The 20,947-nt window shown below is 45.3% G+C and overlaps 1 protein-coding gene across 3 annotated transcripts in view; it reads left to right on the top strand.

Annotated features, from left to right (window-relative positions):
• Nucleotides 1–20,947, top strand: part of ST3GAL1 (ST3 beta-galactoside alpha-2,3-sialyltransferase 1) — an 82,235-nt gene that overhangs the window by 53,669 nt on the left and 7,619 nt on the right. Inside the window, exons 1-5 of one of the 3 annotated variants that reach the window (XM_075495316.1) lie at nucleotides 2,009–2,144; nucleotides 2,455–3,299; nucleotides 12,427–12,623; nucleotides 15,838–16,017; nucleotides 20,490–20,535. In XM_075495316.1, coding sequence (XP_075351431.1) covers nucleotides 2,988–3,299; nucleotides 12,427–12,623; nucleotides 15,838–16,017; nucleotides 20,490–20,535 — 735 coding nt within the window. In that variant the 5' untranslated portion in view covers nucleotides 2,009–2,144; nucleotides 2,455–2,987. Of the gene's footprint in view, nucleotides 1–2,008; nucleotides 2,145–2,454; nucleotides 3,300–12,426; nucleotides 12,624–15,837; nucleotides 16,018–20,489; nucleotides 20,536–20,947 lie in introns of those variants that run through there. The other 2 variants (XM_075495315.1, XM_075495317.1) reach the window with 2 other exon arrangements.

The following is a 20,947-nucleotide window of genomic DNA, read 5'->3' as shown; positions in this document are numbered from 1 at the left end:
TATAGATATATTTTTTTTTTCTATCATGAGTATCTATAGGAAACATGAGCATTCATAGGAAACTGTAAGTAGCGAGAATTAAAATAGAGTATCCAGCCTTTATTTCCACACAGGAAAAGGGCCTTGGGAGTGTTGGTTTCTCACCTTCCCATCACGTGCTATAAGAGATGGGATGAGTAGGAGTTTGGAGACACTGCAGTCCACTGCATAAACGCTGGTTGGTTTGTTTGGTTGGGTTTTTTTTCAAATTCTAAATATGAGTTTAACCTTAGCTCAGTTACAAAAGAAAAAAAACCAAACTGGTGAAATGGGTGTTTGTTTTGGAGGCCAGAACTGTTTCTTTTATGAACAATACTCCATTTTATAGGCTTTTCCAAGAAAGACTGGATAATCCTCCTCCCTCCTCAACTTAACAAAATAATAGAAGAGCAGGAACTGTGTTTACAAATACTGAATTGGCCGAGCGTTAACAGCAGTAGGGGTTCGACCCGCCAGCATCGCAGCTCTTGAATTATCTGCTCCATAAATGGAGAATCAATCTGCTTCTGGGATCTGGCATATTTTGGGGGGGTTTAGAGGCTGTGTTTTTGTTTAGACTAACAACTACATCCAGGCTAGTAAAGCAAATGTGTTTGGGGCCGCTCTCCAGCACAGAGGCCAGCTGGCATGGACGGGGCCATGCACGGAGGCCGTGCTCTAAAGCTCCCTTTCTAACTCTCCAAGGCACAGCGGCAGCATCCCCACTGCCTCTTGGGTTACGGTTCCTGAGTTGTACCCGGGAATAGTTTGGAAGATTTCTGGTTAGCTCCAAAACTTCCTTCTAAAAAGTTAAAGCGAGCGCAGGATTGTTCCCTGATGCCGTTTAATTTACTGGTGCAGGCGAACCCGAGCAGCCGGGGTTAATAAAGCCTTTTGTTATCCAGCCTGACCCACTTGTCAGCCCTTGAGCTCCTGTAAATGCATTGGTAGGGGCCAGAGCTAAAATAAATCTTGAGGCATTTGGCAAACAGCAGCTAACTGAACGGCACACACTACCCATCACGTGCTGCAGATGAGAAACCTGAACCAGAGCAGAGGCTTAAGACCACGGTCTGAGGCTCCGGTCTTCGGATTTGGCTTTATGGGACTCGGTAAATATTTACACGTTGCCTCTAAAAACCAGGCCTGTGCTGTCTCCAAGTCACCATGTCAAACCCCTTGGGAAAGCGGTTTGGCCTTGGGCAGCTCCTCGTGGATCCCCAGGAGAAAAGCCAGCAGCAAAGCCAGGGATGCTGCGCCCAGCCCAGACCTGTGGCCACCAGATATATTTCCCCCGTGTTCACCTCCTCTTCGGGGGATGAAATGGGGGGATCCTGCTTCAATGTGGTGCACAGAATGGGTTAAAATGGGGGGTTTTGACAGGTAACGGTTGCTTGCCGGCTTGAAACGTGCAGCTGAGTAGCGAATGAGACTTCTCTTTGCTGGGCTTTGGCTTGTTCATAAATTGCACATATTCTGACACAGATGCTTCTCTGATTTTTTTCTTTTTTTTTTTTTTTTTTAATCAAAACAGTGTTATTTAAGCAATGGCACTTTTGGGGCTTTTTGCAAACATCCGAAGTTTGAAAAACCGCAAGACTTTTTTTTTTCCCCACAAAACAATGTCATCATGGGAGGAAGGGATCCATTTTTGGCTTTTAAAAACCCGTTAAATCACTGCTGCCAGACAGGGGACACCAGGAGGGGAGCGGGCGGAGAGTCCCTCTGTATCCCCTGACTCACCGCGGTGAAGCAGCTCCCTGCCTCTCTGCCGGGCTTGGGATCTCACAGGAACTCCCTGAGATCGCATGCTGCCCTCACCTACACTTCCTTGGCAGGAAAAACAGCAATAACCCGCACAAAACAAAGGCCATTTATACTTTAATTTCCCCTGTCTGTCCCAGGATGTATGAGCTGTTCTTGCTTGGCTTTCTCTGAATCACGAGTCCAGCCCCAATCCTTAAGAAATTAAGCTGGCTGGGGAGGAGGAAGAGAAAGGAAACGATTCCTCTTCCTCCCTGTCCTGCTCCTCCCTCCTTTGCCGGGTGCTTTTTGCTCAGCTGCTTTGAGTTATGAACACTTTGCTGCGTATCTTGTGGCTATCAAGGTCAGCCTAAAGGAAGGAGGTGAGTCATTGCCATTCAAATGGCTACAAACTGTAATTCAAATAAGGCCGGAGTGCCGGGGCTGATTCAATACAAAGGGACTCAATGTCCACAGGTCGATGCTCTGCCCTTTCGGAAATTTCACCCTGAAACTTCTCAGTATGCAAATAGCGCAGCAGAAATCTCAGCTGGTGCTGCTGTGTCGAGGGCTCTGAGCTGATCAGAAGTTTTGGGATGGGCAGAGAAAAGCAGAGAAATTAGGTTGGGAGGAATGCAAAAAAACTTTCTGACATTCATTTTTCTTTCTTTCTGTGTGTGTGCGTGACTCCAGGCTGCAAACTGCTCTCCATGGCTTAAATGGACATCAAAGCACGTCTCTCTGCTGGAATGCACATCCCTGGATGATCTGATCCTTCGTGAACTGACTTCCAAGAAAAAAGAATAACCACCCTCTTCTTTCTACAATTTGCTTGCTTTAATTTACGGCTTGCTCCCACACAGAAAACCTAATTTTTAATGCTGATTAAAAGGAGGCTTCCCTCTAAATCTTCTGGTACACAGAAGGGCAAGGGTCCGTCTTCATTGAATCCTCGGTGGGAGACGTTAGCAGCAGGTCACGGAGAGGCGGAGGACACCTGGAAGCACTGTGAGAAGGTGAAAGGAAATACCCAGCCTTGCCTTTTTCAAGCCCATTTTGGGGAAACGAAGCTTCTTCCCTTACGGATGGAGGTAGTGGAGTCGGTATGTTCAGCCTAAGCCCAGGGTGGTAACCGGCAGGCGCCTGCAGCACCCTTTCCTTTTTGCCTTACATTGGACCCTGCATCGTACTTGGTCAGCGGCGACGGCAGAACCCGAGCGGGAAAGATGGTCGTCGTAAGGAGGAGGAACGTGAAAGTGTTTACCTTCGCCTTTTTGCTCATCACGGCAACGTCATTTCTGCTGAACTACACGCACCAGGTGAGCACGACCACCTGGGATCTGAGACATCTCATCATGCAGTTTTCCGAGCAAGTCCAAAAACTCTTCAAGTACCCCAGGAGACCGTGCAGCTGTCGCACGTGCATTTCTGAGCTGGGACATTCCCTCTGGTTCGATCAGAGATTTAATTCAACTATGCAACCTTTCCTGACCTCACAAAATGCCTTGGTCCCAGAAGACAGCTACAGGTGGTGGCTGGTAAGTGGGAGGTGTGGATACGGCCTGGCGTTCGTGCGACGGTTGCGGTGTCAGGCTTCGAGCGATGCCGAGCAGATAGCGAGAGACGGTTCCTGCCAAAAGCATTTGCCGTCTCAGCTGACAAGGCAGGCAGAGGTGGAAGAAAGTGGGTGTTCGTGCTGCTGTTTAGCTCGCAGGCACTCGGCATGCACGTTCACTTGCTCCAATCTGGAAAAGTCCCTGGCAGAGTTAGGCGGTGAATCCAGAATTTGCAAATGTCAGTATTGCCTTTTTCTCCCTTCTTTTTGAAAGACTAGACTTCGTAAGGCAGCTTGTTTCACTTCACGTGGTAAAAAGGGCTTTTGCTGTCCATCGAGGTAGCAAAGGAAATTCTTGAAGTGTGTAATTCCCCTGGGGCTCTCCCTGCCGTAAGAGATGTAAATAATTAGCAGGATTAAATGGAAAATCATTAATTCCATGTGTATGAGAACAGTCTCTGTTGTGGCCAGTGATGTAAAACGGGTCTGTAAAGCACACGGGTGGCCATGGGTCATTAGGAAGGAGCAGCCTCTGCGTATCCTCTGAGTAGGGTGGTCCAAAGAGCCCGATCCAAGCATCATGAAAGCTAGTGATACCTTGTTCAAAAAGCACAGAAGGGAAGAAGGCGTATCCTGATGTTTTGCCTAATTAAAGCCCCTTTTATGTTCTCTTGAAACAAGACATTGATTAAATGAATTGCTCATGGCCTGCACTGCCGAGCTGCCAAAGTGCAGGTTCTGACTGCAGCGTCCCCAGTCAAACTGCAGTTTCATTGAGTTGCTTTCTCCCTCTTCAGAAAAAATAGTCTCCCTGTGCCTTTCTTTGAACACACAACCGCCTGCAACCTGGGGTCCTGCACAACCCTTGATGCTGAATTTGGGGCTTTCAGCCCTTCCCTGGCGCGATGCCGCTGAACTCCGATGTCTTTAACTGTTGCATAAACGATATCCTCATTTTATGATGAAACCCTCCTTTTTCCCATGAGTCTCACATATTCCAGGCGTTGCATCCTTTCACCTGCCCCTTGGCCATGACTCAGATTTCCCATTGCTTATGTTTTTTCTTGCAGCTCCGAGACACTTTTGCTTCTGTTGCCCACGTTTCCTAGCTGGGCTTTGCTGGAGCCATGAGAAGGGAAGATGGCAAGTTCAGGTCCTAGTTCCCCTTGGCCTGGGGTGAGGTTTCACCAGGGAGCTGAGCTGATCTAACAACTGCCAGTTTTCAGAGGAGCAGAGATACCCCAAATCGAGCTCAGTAGATGAGAGGATGAGGTTGTTCATGAACACGATGAGTGTTGAGGCTGGTTGTGAAGTGCCTCCTGATTGCCTCTGAATACAAAAACCAGGAGCACTCAGCAGCTCGAGGAGGTGCCGAGGAGAGGGTGGGTTGATCAAGCCTAAATGCTGGCATCGATGTGGGGGCTGCGCTGCCGCAGCACCCAGGCTGAGGAGGAGACCCGCGAGACCCGGCTGGGCGGGCAGGGTGCCTCTGCTAAGGGGGCTCTGCCCCCGAGGGCTTGCGCTGCATTCTGCACTCAGACCCCGCTCTGATTTAAACAAGAGGTTTCACTGCATTCTCTTAAAAAAAAAAAAAAAAAAAAATTAAAAAAGAAGAAAAAGCTTGGGACTTTCAGTACAGAAGTCTAAATTTCCGATTCTCCTTCTTGTAGTGAAACTGAGAAAAAAAAAAAAAAAAGCACAAATATCTTACTTCAGCTCAACCTGAAACAGATTGGGGGGGGGGAGGGTAGTTTGTTTTGAGCTAAATTAAAAACTAGTGACTTTCAGGACAGCCAAAAGTCTTCTTTATCTCTCCCCCCCAGCCCAAATAAAAGCTGTCCATTAATCTTCAGGACTGTCTAACCCTATTTTTAGTGTTTTCATTCATTTTTTGAATTCAGGTCAAGTTCAAAGGGAATACACCATTTCAGAACACAAAATCAAAGCAGTTTTTTCTTAGATGGTAAAAATAAATCTTCTAAGATTTCTACACTTTTTCCACCATACTTTTTTGCAGCCAGAACTTATCTTCAACTAGAACGTCTGAAACATTTTGGTGCGCCCCCAAAACTGCATTGTTTATTGGAAATCAGTTACTTACTGAAAATATTTACCCTAATCTATAGTGGATGGAGAAGGTGCCCTGACTCCCCTGAAAGATGCTTCTGGGTAAACCCAGGCATGATGTGGCCTCAGCTCCTCATTGCAACCTGTTTCCTATATACATGTTGCTTTGGGTAAGCCTTTCCGAGACGGTCAGTGTCATTTCGACAGTAAATAGTTCCCAGGTGCTTCCTGACTCCACTCCCTTTTTGCTGTTCATTTTTAGGCTCGTCTTCAAAGTGATTCTGAGATTTCTGCCAGTCTTAAAGAAAACATTGCTCATGGCCATGTTTTACTGTCGCTTACTTTGCCAACTCTGTAATTTGTGACTTTTTACCATATTTGCACTTAAAAGATGAGGCATGAGGAGACCTGAGATTGCTTAAATTTCATTTCAGGGGAGAAATGACTGTGCATTCGTTCTCAGGAACTGACTTCAGACAGTGGGGGGGTTTCGTTATGCTGTAACTGAGACGACGGTGACTGCACTGGAACTATTTATTGTAAGGCTGTGACTTTCCTGTCACGGGGAGACCCATGTGATGTGCTTGGACTAAACACAGGCACAGCCCTTGCCAGAGAGCTGTCTGTCTACCAAGCTCAGTCTGCCCTCCCTTCCCATTAACCCTGTGGCTGTATATGTGAATAAGGAATATTCATCCAAATAGTCCTGTAGCATTAGTATGCCTCCACTTCTAGGAAAGCGAAGACTGATTTCAGAGCCTAATGACCAGTATTTGAGGTGAAGTGACATTTGGGGCCAAAGGATGGGGTGGTTTCACTTGCTTACAGCTTTTCACATGGCTGCCAGGCTGCTTCATGGTTTATTTGGAGAATATATTGTTTAAGCTTTTCCAGCATGGTGGGATGTGGCCTTTTGGAAGGAAATATTCCCGGCTGCTGTGAATAAAATTGTGTTTTCCATACTGGAGTTAGTGGTACAACCCGTGGGGGTGGGAAGGAGCAGGGAAGAGAAGGGCAGTGCCACCGTCCCTGCAGCGGCTGGTCCTGCTGCACAGGGCAGGGCTGCTTCTGGAGAAGGCACCTGAAAATGTACCTGGCTGTTTCTGTGTTTATGGAAACAAGGGGGCTGTTGTCAGGGCTGTTACTTGCTTTTCATCTGCTTAAATCTACCCAGCTGATAACCTCTCCCTTGGTTACTTTAGCTGCGTAACAAACAATGGCCCAAATTCTCCTCCTGTGTACACCCCTGTGGCTGCTCTGTGCTTTTTGTGACTTAAAGTTGAATTGGAGTCCTCCTCTCGGAGATGATCTGGCATTAACAGTACCCTGGACTGTAACCAGCTTGTTAGAAATTCCTTCCTTCCTTCCTTCCTTCCTTCCTTCCTTCCTTCCTTCCTTCCTTCCTTCCTTCCTTCCTTCCTTCCTCCCTCCCTCCCTCCCTCTCCTCCTCTCTCTCTTTCTCTTCTCCTCTACCTGTGTGTCTCTGTCTCTCTGTCCTTCTGCCTTCCCTCATCTTACGCTCAGGGACTGTGAGAGTTTCAGTGGTTTGGAAGTTGGCACTTTATGTTACGTGATTCATTTCTTTCTGTGTACATTTTCTTTCCCACCTCCCTGAGCTGGTTCACCTGCAAGTTTTTCATTGTTGTTCCATGACACAAATGCTGTGGACATTTTCACTAAATGTAGTAACCTGCATATAAGGAAACAGGGCAAGAATTATATGCTGTAACACAGCATAGCATTTACTTATAGTTTTCTCGTTTTATTCTTAGGGGTTTTTGGCATTGTTTTTGGTGGTCAGAAAGTATAAAAAATAGGAGATCAGAACCTGCTGTTCTAAATCCAAAAATACCCTGTTGAGGTTGATGGATTAAAGCTGTGATAAGTAAAATCAGCCTCAGAGTTCCCTGGCAATCTTATCTGTAGCATATTGTTCATAAACTACCACGTTATAACAATTTTTATCTCACGTCTTATGATATTTGAGGGTTTTGCTTTCTTCTTTTTTGGAAGAAAGCTCAGCTCTTGGGTCTGTGTGATTAGCGTATCTAAAAGAAAATGTTAGCTTTTAGTCCTTATGTTTGCAGGAAAAAAAGTAATATATGGCTTAAAGATTTGCTAACCAGACGGCAAACAAAAGGGCATCCCCAACACATGCGCTGGGGACGTTGTGGAAGCTGCACTTATTTTTAAGACAGCAGCAGAGCTACTTGGCACCCGAGTCAAGCATTTTGAATGCCCTTTGTAGAAAATTTGCCCAAATACTTTGATCACCATAGTCTTCTTTAAAACTGGGACGCTGTCTGTGACACTTTGAAAGCAATACAAAGGGCTCAGCGCTCTGAAGGTAGCGTGTTCACAGCAGAAGGTGGTACCAAATCCAGCCCAGGTCCCAAGCTTTAGTCCCAGTGCCTGCTACGTGCCCAGTCCCACCTGGTGGTGTACTGCTTGGGTGCAAGCGTGACATTTAGACCAGCCTTGGACATACTGGGAGAGAGAACCTGACCCTGGGCTACCTCTTATCCCCGCTGGCAGCCCCCGCATACGTCTAGCTGGGTTGCAGCTCCAGGGTCTTCTACAGCGAGGACAGATGGATGTGAAGGTTGTTCAAGCTCATGGGTCCCTCTAAGCACTGTGATGTGCTCCGCCGAGCTGCAAAGATCCTGCAGCCAGAAACGAGGGCACACAGAGCTAGTGGAGGCAGGGTCTTTGCTCCTTAGAGTAGCGTGGAGGTGACCTGTACCAGCCATGGAAGTCAGAAATCATACAGTTTGGCAGACTCATATTATTGTGTGTTATTTACATAATATATGCACATTACATTCATATTTGAGAATGCATATTTTTTGACAGACACGAAACATTAAAGCACGAACTCTTGAAAGCCCCTATATTCTTCCCCTTAATCTCTTTGATGCATAGTAATTACAGGACATTAAATATAACAATAATAATGCCATATTTTCCAGACCAAGGAAGCATTTTTAAAATTGATGGTTTCCTTTTAACCTCTCCTTCAGTCTGCAAAATGGAGATTACCTGGATTTGCCCCACCAGGCTGTTGCTAGGATTAATCTTTGTACAATGTCTTATAGCTGGGAAGCGCTGCATGAGTATTAATGCCTCCGAACTGCTGCAGTGAGGCAATTAGTAGCTGTGCAAAAGAGATTCTCATGGGGCTTTATTCCCTCTTTATCTTTTAAAAACAGTTAAAAAAATTAGAGAAGCCATGAAAAACAGTATTGCTACACCAGCTTCCCCAGGCTGCCTGTCTGTGTGCTTGCAGGAGGCTGCCCCGGCACTGCTGGCTGCTGCCAGACCCACACCTATTCCTGCCTGTCCACCATGATGGTTGTGTCTCCATCCATGGTCCTTCTGCATCCACATCACACCAGTGATTACAGGTTAAGCAGGATATTTTCTACCTGTTAATAAATTGGGATTTTGAAGATGTATTTAATACGCTGTCAGACTTGTCCGTGGATGTGGGATGCACAGGCACCAGGAGAGCTTTCCCCCGAGGCTGTCCTGACTGTAGTTGTGTCCCCACCACTCCAGGCTATTAGCTCTGAGCAGCCTTGGCTGAATTCACGTCCTCCCCTTGCATCCCCTTAGCTGAGTTTTGGGTGTCGCTTCTTGGCGATCACTGGCGATGTGATGGTACCGGAGAGCCCAGGGAAGCCTTCCGAGAAGTTTATAAAAGCAGCAAAGTCCCCTTAATGGTGGTGTGCACACCGTGGTGTGAGAAGGAGCAACAGGCCCTTCCTCGGAAAGCCATTCATGCATGAAGGAAGGAAGTGCATAAACTCTGAGGGTTCTTTTTTTCTTGCCTTTTTTTTTTTCCCTTGCTTTTTTTAAATAAGAAGATGCAAAACCAGCTAGTAAACTTCTGCATGTGAAGTGGGAGTTTCTAACGCTGGGAGGACAGGGTACTTTGTCTTCCATGTGAATATAGTTAGGAAACTTATCCATCTGGACTTCCAGTTATAGTTTTTAACAACCTGAGGTGAAGAGTTGACTCTCAAATGCTAGACAAATATTTTATGGAGGGGAGCCGGAGTGTTAAGTGACCTAGTGATATTTTATATGTGGACACAAGGTGGGTTAAGATGCATTTTGGACTTGGGCAAGAGGTTAAGCTGCATCATTACACACAGCTGTTGCTTGCACAGACTTCTGAGAAAAGCAGCCACTTCACTTAGGCCACAGGGGTCAGGTATTTCAGTGTATTTAAGCCCACTTCTAGCAGCTGTATCCATACACATATCCCTGGCACGCATCTACGGCACTCGGAGGGAGGATGCTGTCCCAGCAGAGCCACATGGCACTGACATGGCTCTGCCTTGCACGGCATGGACAGACTTTCACCCCGTGCTTTTGTTGATTTATGGGAAAGGCCAGACTGGTGGGAGCTTGTTAAAAAAAAAAAAAAAATAAAAAGGCAACATTACTCAAAAAAAAGGACAAAAATTTGGTGTGGGAAAGTGAACTATAATTGGCGTGTAATTGCAATGCTATTAAAATGGTCTTTTTCAAGAAGTCAAGTAAACATTGTGCAATAAGAAACTGTCTGCACATTAAGTCTGAACTTTTAAAAACTATCTGCCTTGGAGTTAACCAGCTTCCTTGCGTGCTCTGCTCTGTTTTGCTGAAATGTCAAAGACTAACCAGGGCTGATTGAAGATTAGGCCTGAAAAGTGTAATCCAATCAGATAATCACTGAGGAAATTAAAACAGAGCACTTTTAATGAGTTAAGGACGGATGTCTTATTGTATGGATGCTCAGCACACAGTGCAATAAGGTCATCATCCTATTTAAGGTCGTTGAGGGAGTCTCTAATGTAAGTAATAATCTCCGCTGTGGAAATTGTGTACAACCGAGGGATCGAAGGACAATGGTGTCCTGCTTTCTGGCTGGTGCTGATCCCCATGTTTTAACTTGGATGCAATAGAGTTACTCTAGACCGATAGCAGCATAACAGAAAGAAAAGGCAGATCCCTGTTCTGTGTAAATGGAGGTGCCTATCCACTATAATGTTTCTTACCGTTTAAATGTATCAAACAGAAGTCAATACTCCAGGTCCTTTCCTTTACTGATGCTATCACTCTACCTGAAAAGGCAATTTAACTTAAAAAGGGGGCTCAGGTACTTCGAATTTTCTGAAAATTACCTTCCTCATCTGAATTTTCTCAGGCAAAATCAGTTCAAGAATAGGTTTTTGGTTTTTTTTCCCCAGAATAACTATGTTCCTAAAAATGTTTTGGTGCATGTTTGGTGGTTTTCCCTTTCATTTCTTAAAGACGGTTAATGTCAGTTCACCCTTACAGAGAGAGGGTATACATGGGTGCATGCACATATGTGTTCAAATAACTGAAAATAAGTTCCTTTTTAAAAAAAAGGTTGGATTTTTCTACATTATACTCCTGATACTCCTGATACTACGCTCTAAGACATCTGTGAAGTCTCCATTTATTTTGAAGGCTGCAGGCTTTCTAACATTGCGTTTTTCATATATTCAGAGTAAGAACAGGTGAGATGATTGGATTCATAAAGAATACACAAGAGTTTAGATATATGAACATGCGGTCGTAGCATCACACACAAATTTAGAAGAAGATAACCTTTTTCACTTAAGTAATTGAGCCATCCATTGAATATGTGGTAATAATGACAGTGCTTCTCTTGGCATCCTAATTACCTTGCATCCTAATCACCTTGTGCAGTCCATATATGAGTATATAGGTTACCAAGGATTAGCAGGGAGATTAAGTCTATGTATGCAACATTTCTTTGTCTTCTTTGTTTCAAATTCTTGGCCCCAATGTTGTCTTGTAGCTCTGAGCTCCGCAGACCTGTTGTTCAATTCAGTGCAAATAAGGTTGCTTTACATAGGTCTGCAAAGAGACAGCATGAAATTTAAACAAAAATTGCAGCAATACATCTGTTTGTCTTTCTTTGTGTGTGTGTGAGAGAGAGACAGCAGGACAAATTAACAGTTCCTGGTGCAGTCAAGGGAAACGCATTGGAAACTAAAGCCAAATTACCCCAGGCCATTGCTGGGAGTCGTGGGAAAAGGTGTTTCTCCTCCCTCCCTCCCTGTCTCTCCTTGCCCTGGGCTGGCAGAGCAAGGGCAGGGTCTTTTGGCAGATCTTGTGTTAGAAGTCATTCTCCCTTTGTGAACTTGCAAGCAAGCGGCACCATGAAGGTGGGCAATGCTTTTTGTGAGCCTGCCAGCACTCCCGGCCTCTTTAGTAGCCCTCCGAGAGCAGAGCCCCGGAAAGGGAGTGTCTGACCATCACCTGCCCTGCACCTTGCCTGTACCTTCCCGATCCAGCCATTGTTTCCACCATGCACCACAGAGCTGCTACAAAAGAGTTTCCCTCCATGGCAACAGACACAATGACCAAGGTCCGGGTGGTTTTCTTCATCCTGGAGAATTTTTTAGATTATTTTACATCTCCAACCCTCAGGGCTAACTCTACCGTAGTTTCCTATTGCACTAGCAGCTGGTTCCTCCACAGTCAGGAACAGCAGCAATAAGATCTCCCACTCCCACTTCTGGCATATGCCAAAATTTGTGGAAGGGGTGTCAGCCACTTCTGTGCTCCATCAGGTTCCCTGAGACTCTTCTGTCCTTCCTAGGAGGATTAAAAGAAATCTTATACATGTCCTAACAGAAGATGTCTGGCCCAAGGTGGGATTAGGCTTATAGACACCAGAGGAATAGTTATTCTGCTGAGGTCAGCCTTGGGGAGAATGCATGATCTGTTCCACCATGACTAGATAGAGACTGAGGGGGTGAAGGAATCTGAGGAGAAGGAAGGGAAAAAGGGAACGAAGTTAAAAAAGTTAATGGGAAGGGATTTTCCACGGTTTTTTTCCCCACTTCTCCTCCCAACCCGAAGCCTTGTAACGCATACTGCAGGAGAGAGTGTCTGCAGGTAGATGCAAGAATGGTCTTTGAGAAGACATTTGAAGCTATGTCTTGCTCACAGAAAAGCTAGCTATATTGGTAACCTAGAGTGATTTTTCTCTCTAACAGAAATTGCAAGGAGAAAAAACTCCGAAGAATATTAATGCTACTCTCAAGGAGTTGTTTGGGATCATTCCTGGGGATGGGGATCCACTGCAGGAGCGAGGCACTTACACGTGCAGACGGTGCGCTGTCGTGGGCAACTCTGGGAACCTTCTGCAGTCTCAGTATGGCCAAGATATTGACTCCCATGACTTTGTGCTCAGGTGAGTAGACACCACCTCAGCTCTGTGGTTTGAGATTCACTGGTATTTTTGGGGACAAGTGAGCAAACAAGATTTCAGGGGCTATCTAGTGAAATCTGGTACTTAGGTCAAATCTAAGTGCCAGGGCTGTAAACGATGTGTGTTGCAGATATGACCTCATGTTTTAGCCTGGAAAAAAACCATGAATAGATGTTGATACTGTAGCTTGTTCTGCACTATCCGTAATTGCCTGTGTTAAAAAATACAGCTGAAAAAACCTGCAGTTTTGAGTAGAAGTTACTTCTGCAGCTAGTACTCACAAGTGATCTTTTACACACTTAATTGGCTGTATCAGATTTGACCTTCTTGCACTGGTTCATTCTCAAGCAATGGTGGGATGGGAAAGCCAAAGTCACTTTGTAATGGACAGGAGACAACTGGTTGGCTGCAGCTACTTTGCAAAGGGTTGCATCACCTCTTCCTTTCGAGGCAACAAAGGCTGGCTATTCTGTCCCACTGAAACGCAAGCGGGAACTAGGTGAGCAGAGCTAATCACCCAGAGGGCAGCCAAGATATCTGGGCTGACTAAGTTCATCTCCAACACATTGTCCAGCTTCCACACCACAGCTGCCAGTACAGCACAATTTGGGGAGCAACGCAGGGCAGGTCAGAGGGCCTGGAACGGAGGGACTGCTATTGAAAATACCACATACGGGATTATACTCTCAGAAACAACATAACCTTTAGCAGGAAGCTGTGCACTGAAGTCAAGAGTGAATCAGCAGGTGAGCACTATTTGAAACCGTTAAGCCACCTTAGGCCCCTTGGCTTCCAGTGTGGTTTCGACACACTGTAGAGTCTTTAGATGACATCTAAATGTTCATGATAAATCATTTCAGGAGTTGCTTCCTTCAGCTGCCTGCCTTGCCCTCTGCCAAAAGTGCCTTCCCAAAGGCAGAGGCAGCCAACCTGGTCTTCAAATCCACGAAAGGAAGTGAAGAGCCCTCGACATTAATCCTGCAGGTTGCAAATGTGAGGCAGCTGAGGTGTATTTATGCTTAACTCTGTGTCCCTTGCTGTGGAGATAGCCCTCTCCCTGTGTGGGCTTTCTTATCTTGCCTGGCCTATGTTTCCTGATTCATGCAGAAAAGGCTTTGCTAGACTCAAAGGCTATTTTTTTGAGTAGTAACTAAAGAGTAACGCACTTGGATGCGGGTTTCTGCTCTGAGGCCTAACCCTTCCCAGAGCCATGCATCCTTGGCAAGGGAGAAACTCTCAATGATTTGAAATTGAACCTTCCAGGCTCTGATTTCTATTTTAGGCATCTCAAGCCAGATCTGAAGCGATGGCACAAGGTTTTAGGATTCACTGTGGAAACTTGTGCAGAGAAGGTGATTCCTCTGTATGTTAATCCAACAAACAAAATCTCTGGTGACCTGATATTTACTTGCACGTGCTCTGGCAAGACAGCCAAGAGGAGAGCCAGGAAGAGCAGCGCAGGGGAGAGCCAGGAAGTCTGAGGAGACACCCTTCCTTCCAAACACTGTGTTCCAGCCCACTTTTATTTGTTTAATTATCTACTTCCATGATGGAAGAAAACTCCTGCTTGGTCCTCCCTGCTCAGGCTGGGTGTGAACGCTGCCTTCTGCCATGCTGCGCAGGCAGCCCCACCACGGATGGTGGGGAAGGTACAGAGACCCAAGGGCAGGGCGCGAATAAGATAACTAAGATGCCACCCTTGGCTTTGGCCTGACAAAAAGAAAACCCCATCTTTTATACCTCAGACTGACTAATCTCAGGATAAAACATAGTAAGTCTCATGCTTTACTGAGTATTTCTACACAGTACAATGTGGATCACTGGGAGGGAAGAGGCTAACTCAGTAACAAGTCCTCACAGGCTGGCAGGGTAGTCTGCCTTGGCAGGATAGTCTGCCTATGCTAATAACTCCCTTTGAGGGAGTTAGACTTACCTAATTCACCTGGGGGAGCACTGCAATAGCACAGCCTGGCATAGACTTGATAAACAGATTTTACCTCCCCTGTTATCAGTGACCAGGGCAACATGTTGTCTGGCAATGTATAACGCTCCTTATCATCTCATCAGCTACATCCTTCCTTGTCCTCCCTTCACTTCTGCCAGGAGCTGAGCTAATGTCTCTGCAGGAGACTCCACTGAACTGCAGAGAAACCCCATTCTGCTCAGAGCCAGCTTGAGGGTTTCTCCATGGTGTTGCACAGCACCATGGATTCATGCAAGGTCAGTCAGAGCCGCTTTGGGGATCCCTAATCTGCATTACGCTGCACCACAGAAACGTGCAAATCTCTACTAGCAGTGAGCTATGCATCAGGGAGGGAATTGCTGATGTGACCCCAGATTTGCTTTCAGAAGGCAGCACATGCAAGAGGTCTTTCTGCAGTCTTGAGTTCTGAACCCCCTCTGTTCCCTGATACACCCAACATAAGGTAGCCCTGTTTGGCCAACACGTTTTGACTGAGCCCTGGTGGGCCCTGGGCAGATCTCCATGCACTGACCCCAGGGTTACTGGAAGCACACCGTGTGTGTGCAGAGTGACCCTAAGTAGATGCATCGAAGTTGGGGGATGTACTACAAAGTAAGGTTTGAGTAAATGAAGTGTCAGCAGTAGGTCCTGGATTTGTCACTGTGGCTTTGGTGCCTTTTCACGGGAGCACCATAAGAAGTATTTGCTGCTTCTTGTCACACATAACATGGTTTGTTGCCTTGACCCTAGACACCCAAATACACCTGTACAGATGAGGGGAATGAAACTGCAGGAAGTCAAGCTGATGGACTTCAGGGCAATATTTTTCTCACCTACTGGAGGCTTCAGCTTTAGGATGAAAGGAGATGTGTCCTCAGGGACTCACTGCTCTTTTGACCAGCTCTCTGCTGACTGTAAAGGGAACCCAGGGATGTGCTCAGAGATACACTTGCTTGGCAGGAACTCCCATTCAGTCCAAGGAATCCCATGCTGAAGCTGAGCTTTCATTTACTTTTCGTTATCCACTATGGGTGATGGTCATTTCAGCCTGCTTGAGGACCACTACACCCTGTCCAGGCTGTCTGAAGAGCCTGCATACAGCACTCTCCTTAACCATGGGAGCATTTTCCTGCCACCTCAAGGAAATTATTTGGGGAAGAACCACACATATTTGTACCTATCTAATTCCTCTCCCGCTTCCTCACTCTCTCACTTCTTACTTTTGGGCTGCAGAATGAACCGTGCCCCCACCACTGGCTATGAATCAGATGTTGGGAGCAAGACCACTCACCACTTCGTTTACCCCGAGAGCTACAAAGAGCTGGCAGAAAATGTGAGCATGATCCTGATCCCCTTCAAAACCCTGGACCTGCGCTGGGTTGTCACCGCTCTCACCACAGGCACCATCAACTTGTGAGTAAGGGCAGCCCTGAGTGGGCAGGCTGCAGGGGTGGGAGCCCCCACATGTTGCTGTAGGACAGAAAAGCCCACGCTGGGCAAATCCCTGCTTCTGATAAGGCCTAGGGGAACTTTACAGACCCTCTCAGGTCAGGGTTCAGTCCTGAAGACTTGCTTTCTAGGAAAACCTTAATGTTAATGGTGCAGTCTTTGAGGCGAAGATACAGATCCAGCTCTTCGCAGCCCCACACAGTGGTCTCAGAGAAATGAAAGGGAGATTTTTTGCTGCTGGAGGCGGCCAGTTTGAGCAGTGGCTTCCTGGGCTTTGGGGTTCAGTGCCTCATTTTGGGCTTCTGCTCATCCTTCCTCCTCTCCAGTCCCTTGGGAGTACAGTGGGTGCAGCCAGTATGCCCGTGCCCAGATGTACCCATCAGAAAGCCATATGCAGAATCTGGCGTTTGGCAGGTTATTAATTCAGCAGTGGTCCTAGACACCTGGATTATCCCACCTGAGACACTTGGGTGGCCAAGTGGTCCTCCAACGTATATTATCCCACTTGCAGAAGAGGAAAAGGAGGCAGAGAGGGATGTGCAGGCTGCTCGCAGAAAGCAGTGAAAGCAGAAGCAGACTGGGACACTTAGTCCCCCATCCACAGCATCCTCCCCTGGACAGGTCGGTCAGGAGTTCTGTCCAGCTTTCCTGGTGGAAGATGATTGAGAGCTGTGCAGAGGAGACACCGTTGTTTCGTGTGTCACCTGTGTGCCTTAGCTTTAAATTAACATCTTTTACCTGGCAATAATGTGCCATGCTGGTATTTATTCTCCATTTCTTCTTTGTGCTTTCAGAAGTAAATGTTGTCCTGCTTAATACATTTATGGCAGCGCTCGAATTAGAAATGTGAACAAAACATATGTTTCTTCTGGACGCCTGCTAGAAGATTCTCTCCCTTCCTATAAGCTGTCTTTTCCTAATCCAGAGAATGAAATACGTGACATTTGTACTGTGCGTGAGGTTATCTGCTGGATGTAAAGCCACAGCCTGGTGGGATTGCTCAGTGGCACTCTGCTACACATAGACAGCAACAGCAGATCAGATTACTTTGTTCCAGAGAGAAGTATTTCAAGACATTTCAACTTTTTTCCCAATTTCAGAGTCTCAGAAGATTAAAAACTTGTAAAAGTATGTCCCTGTTGACTGGGGATAAGACCCGCTTCACATTTTTAAGGAAAACTTTGATGGGACAACAAATGGAGTTTTATTTCTTATTTTCTTTTTCTTCTTCTCTTTGCAAATGCATTTTAGGTTCTTTTCACTTCTTCTTAAGATTCTCTGAACTTGTAACAAATCTGGTTTAGTCTCTTTACTTTTTTGCCACCAGCACTTAGTATATACAGTCATAAGTTGTCTTGAAAAAATCCATCTTCAGGACACGCTCCTCGGAAAAATCAGCCCACTTAGAAAACTGGCTTAAAATTATCACCTTTTTTGCAGGGCTTAGATTTTTTTTCTTTCAGAAGCTGTATTGATAAAAAAGGTTGAGAACCTCTGCCCTTAAGCCTGGATCCAGATCCTGTCAGAAGCAATGGAAAGCTCCCAGCTGCCTTCAGTGGCCTTTGAATGAAGCCCCTTGCTGCATCTTTGTCAAATCCATGCCTGCGCTAGGAAGAGGCGCCCACAGAGGGCCAGTCGCTGCCATCATCACCCATCCATGTTTCCACCGCTGTCAGTGCTCTGTGCCCAGATTGCAAAGCCGTTCACTGTGTTTTGCCAAGTATTTACCTTCAGAAGTGGCAGCAAGTGGGTTGCAGCAGCAAAGTTGAGTGAGCCCTTGGCCTGTCAGGAAGCTATAACTGGTTGACTACAAGGCATTCACAGCACATGAAAGGAAAAACATCTCTGCTTAATAAATTACAGGATGTATTATATATTTATAATTAGATTGTATACATGGGCTTGGTAAGCATCTGGTATAAATTAATGTGTAAGTATTTAACCCCATGGAAGAAATACTAGTATTTTAAGATTTTTGCCGTACTCAAAGCAGGGAAATTGCATAATTAATAAGCTGGCACATGCTGGAGCAGTAAAACCAGAAAATCATAAGCAGACAAATCATAACAATACATTTAACATAACTTTAGGCTAGCAGAATGAACCTAGGAGCATGCATTAAACACACAATGTCAGATACAGTGTATAAGGAAATTGTTGACTGTACATTTGTAAAGGGGAGAAGGCATCAAATAAAAATAAAACCCATCTGAAATTCGGTATTTTAGAAGAGAAGAAGTACTCACCTTAGTGCACTCACAGTTAAAAAAGATAAGCATCCTGTATTATGGTTCAAAAGAAAAGCCAAACTCCAGATGGCCTTAATATTAGATTGAATTGATAGCTGAATGATTCTCTCAGACGTTTCCCATTTGACTGATGGATGTCCCATTTGAAAGTGGCTCTCTAAGACTGATCATTGTCCCAGAAAAGACCAAGAAAAGCCTTCTGGGGCAGAAGACCTTCAGGCCCTCATCAGTCATATATTTAGCCTTAACTTGCCTTCTGCAAGTCTTCTAGGAATCTCCACAGTGAAAAAAAGCTCCATGTATCTCCGCTTGGTTTGGAAAAGAGCAATTTTTCGTTTCCTTAAAATGTTCCACATCTTCTACTCGGGTCAACGGTACAGTAAATGTCCTGTACAAGGTGACCAGGACATTTTCCAGATTATATGAATTCCACCTGTAGCCACCTTCACCACAGGCTTTACTCTTTGTCCCACTCCTGTATGGTATTTACTGGATAACTAAACTCCCTGGCTGCTATGCAGCCCAGTTTTCACATGGGCATAGTCATATGGTCATAATGGCATAGGTCTCCATCTGGTCTTAATCAGTGTGCCAATACTTTCTGTGTGGTTGTGTGAAATTCTGCAGCCAAGTGACAGCAGAATTTGGGTATTGCTTCTGAAAAAATGAAATATCCTATGATTAAAATGACTAACATGTCATTTGACAAGAGCTACAGTAGTCTCCTGGTTGGATTAGAGCTGTCTGCAAATACTGTCTTGAATATTGCATACTGTTCACTTTGGTCTTCTACTGTACCTGGCTAGATATGCATGAAATATGGCCCTCTTGTTTCCTCCGCATCACCTTTTCAGAAAAGACTGGCTGTTTATTTATATAATAATGAGGAGATTTTACCAGCAAAGAAGCCCTTTATGTGTTCATAACCACAAAATGGACATGGGATTACCCAGCCTACTTCTACCAACTTTGCTAACCAAGGTCAGGCGTGGGAAGCAGATGCAAGGGCAGATTTGCTGAGGGCAGATTAAGAAGTTTGCACGGGTGTCCCTTTCACCATTAGCATCTTGTGTCACATCTTGGGCAGCTGGAACCCACCCGTCACATCTTCCATTGCATCCAGTGTGGGGCAGGGATCTAAGGTCAGGGATGCCCAGAAGTACCTAAGGAGATGAGGACATTGCCAGGTCACCACTAGTTTGGGAAGACTTAGCCTAATGTTTCAAAGTGCTGATGATCCATGGTTCAAGGAGAAATAAAATGTTAATCACAGGAACCATGTTGTTACCAAAAAATCAAGCAAAAACATTTAGATTGCACTAATGGAAGGTTTTGGTGATTTATCACAACCCATCTAAAAAGTATGCAGGGATATAGGGATATATATTGGGATATAGTCCAGTTACAAGGCCAGTTCAGAATTTTCTCACTTGAAACAAACTCAGGGAGATTTTTTTTTACAGCACTCATGATGAGCTGTGCAATGCCAGCATGCACTGTGCATGAGAGATAGGGAAGAAAAGACTCTTTTTTTGTTTTCAAGGCATGACTCGTGACTTTGACCCAGTCATAAGGTATGACTTGGAAGTTTTATGCTGGGAACTGCAGGAAGCCTTCACCATCCCCCTGGGGAGGAGGGAAATAGCTTGCTGGTGAGGGGCTGTGTACTGGGAATGCCAGAGTTACACATAACCACAGAAATTATGAACTCTACTACCACCTACGCTGAAAATCATGCAGTAGCTACAAGTATTAGGAGGGCAAAAGTCTCCCCCTGGTGGGAAAAGGTTTTTCTGCCATGAAATGAAATGGAAAGCCCTTCCCGTCATCAAAGTGCAAAGACTGCAACAGTCACGGGCCAAGAATTAGAAGTCATGGGCTCCACATAATATTGACTTTACAATATATTGTCAACTAAATCTTTGGTGTCCTACTGTCAAGAATTAACTTGAAAATTTAAAAATGTAATGGCTTCCTATAAACTTGCTTCAGTGACACCTCAGTTCTTTTCATGCTGTATTATTTAATTGCAGCCTCATTTTCCAACAATTTATTGAATTTATTGCTTTCAAATAACTTGAATTTATTCCTGTACATGAAGAATATTTTTTCTTTCTTTGGAAATACAGGAAAATATTAATATGTTGGGCTTTTACTAATCTTGGTGGTTTTTTTTTCTTCTAACAGCACATATGTTCCAGTTCCACGGAAAATCAAAGTCAAAAAAGAAAAGGTGAGCAATGGTGTTTTGTGAATTTGTTCTGCTAATCTACTTGTAGGTCTTTTGCCTCTTTGGGAGACTGCAAGAATCCAAGGAACCCCTTGACATTCATAAAAGCTGCAACCAGAATACACACACTTTACAAGGCTCAGTTAAGCTAAAGGTTTAGCTCCTGTGTGCCTTTCAGGCCATAGATCAACCACTAAATAACTGATGTTGGAAAGAAGCTGCTCTTGTGACTATGCCATCACATTACTGCTGTTTTGAAGGTTGCATTGCTTCCTCTGGTACTGCTCAGGGAGATCTAAGGTGCACTGTTGGCCAACTATGCTCACCCTCCACAGCAGTTGGTCTGTTCCCACCCATTGCAGTCATTTGGATCTAAAGGCACTTTGAGCTGTGGAGAGCCTTTGGAGTTTTTTAA

The sequence above is a fragment of the Mycteria americana genome, chromosome 2 (genome assembly GCF_035582795.1).
Source record: "Mycteria americana isolate JAX WOST 10 ecotype Jacksonville Zoo and Gardens chromosome 2, USCA_MyAme_1.0, whole genome shotgun sequence".
Lineage (NCBI taxonomy): Eukaryota > Metazoa > Chordata > Aves > Ciconiiformes > Ciconiidae > Mycteria > Mycteria americana.
This window is presented reverse-complemented; position numbering and strand designations above follow the sequence as displayed.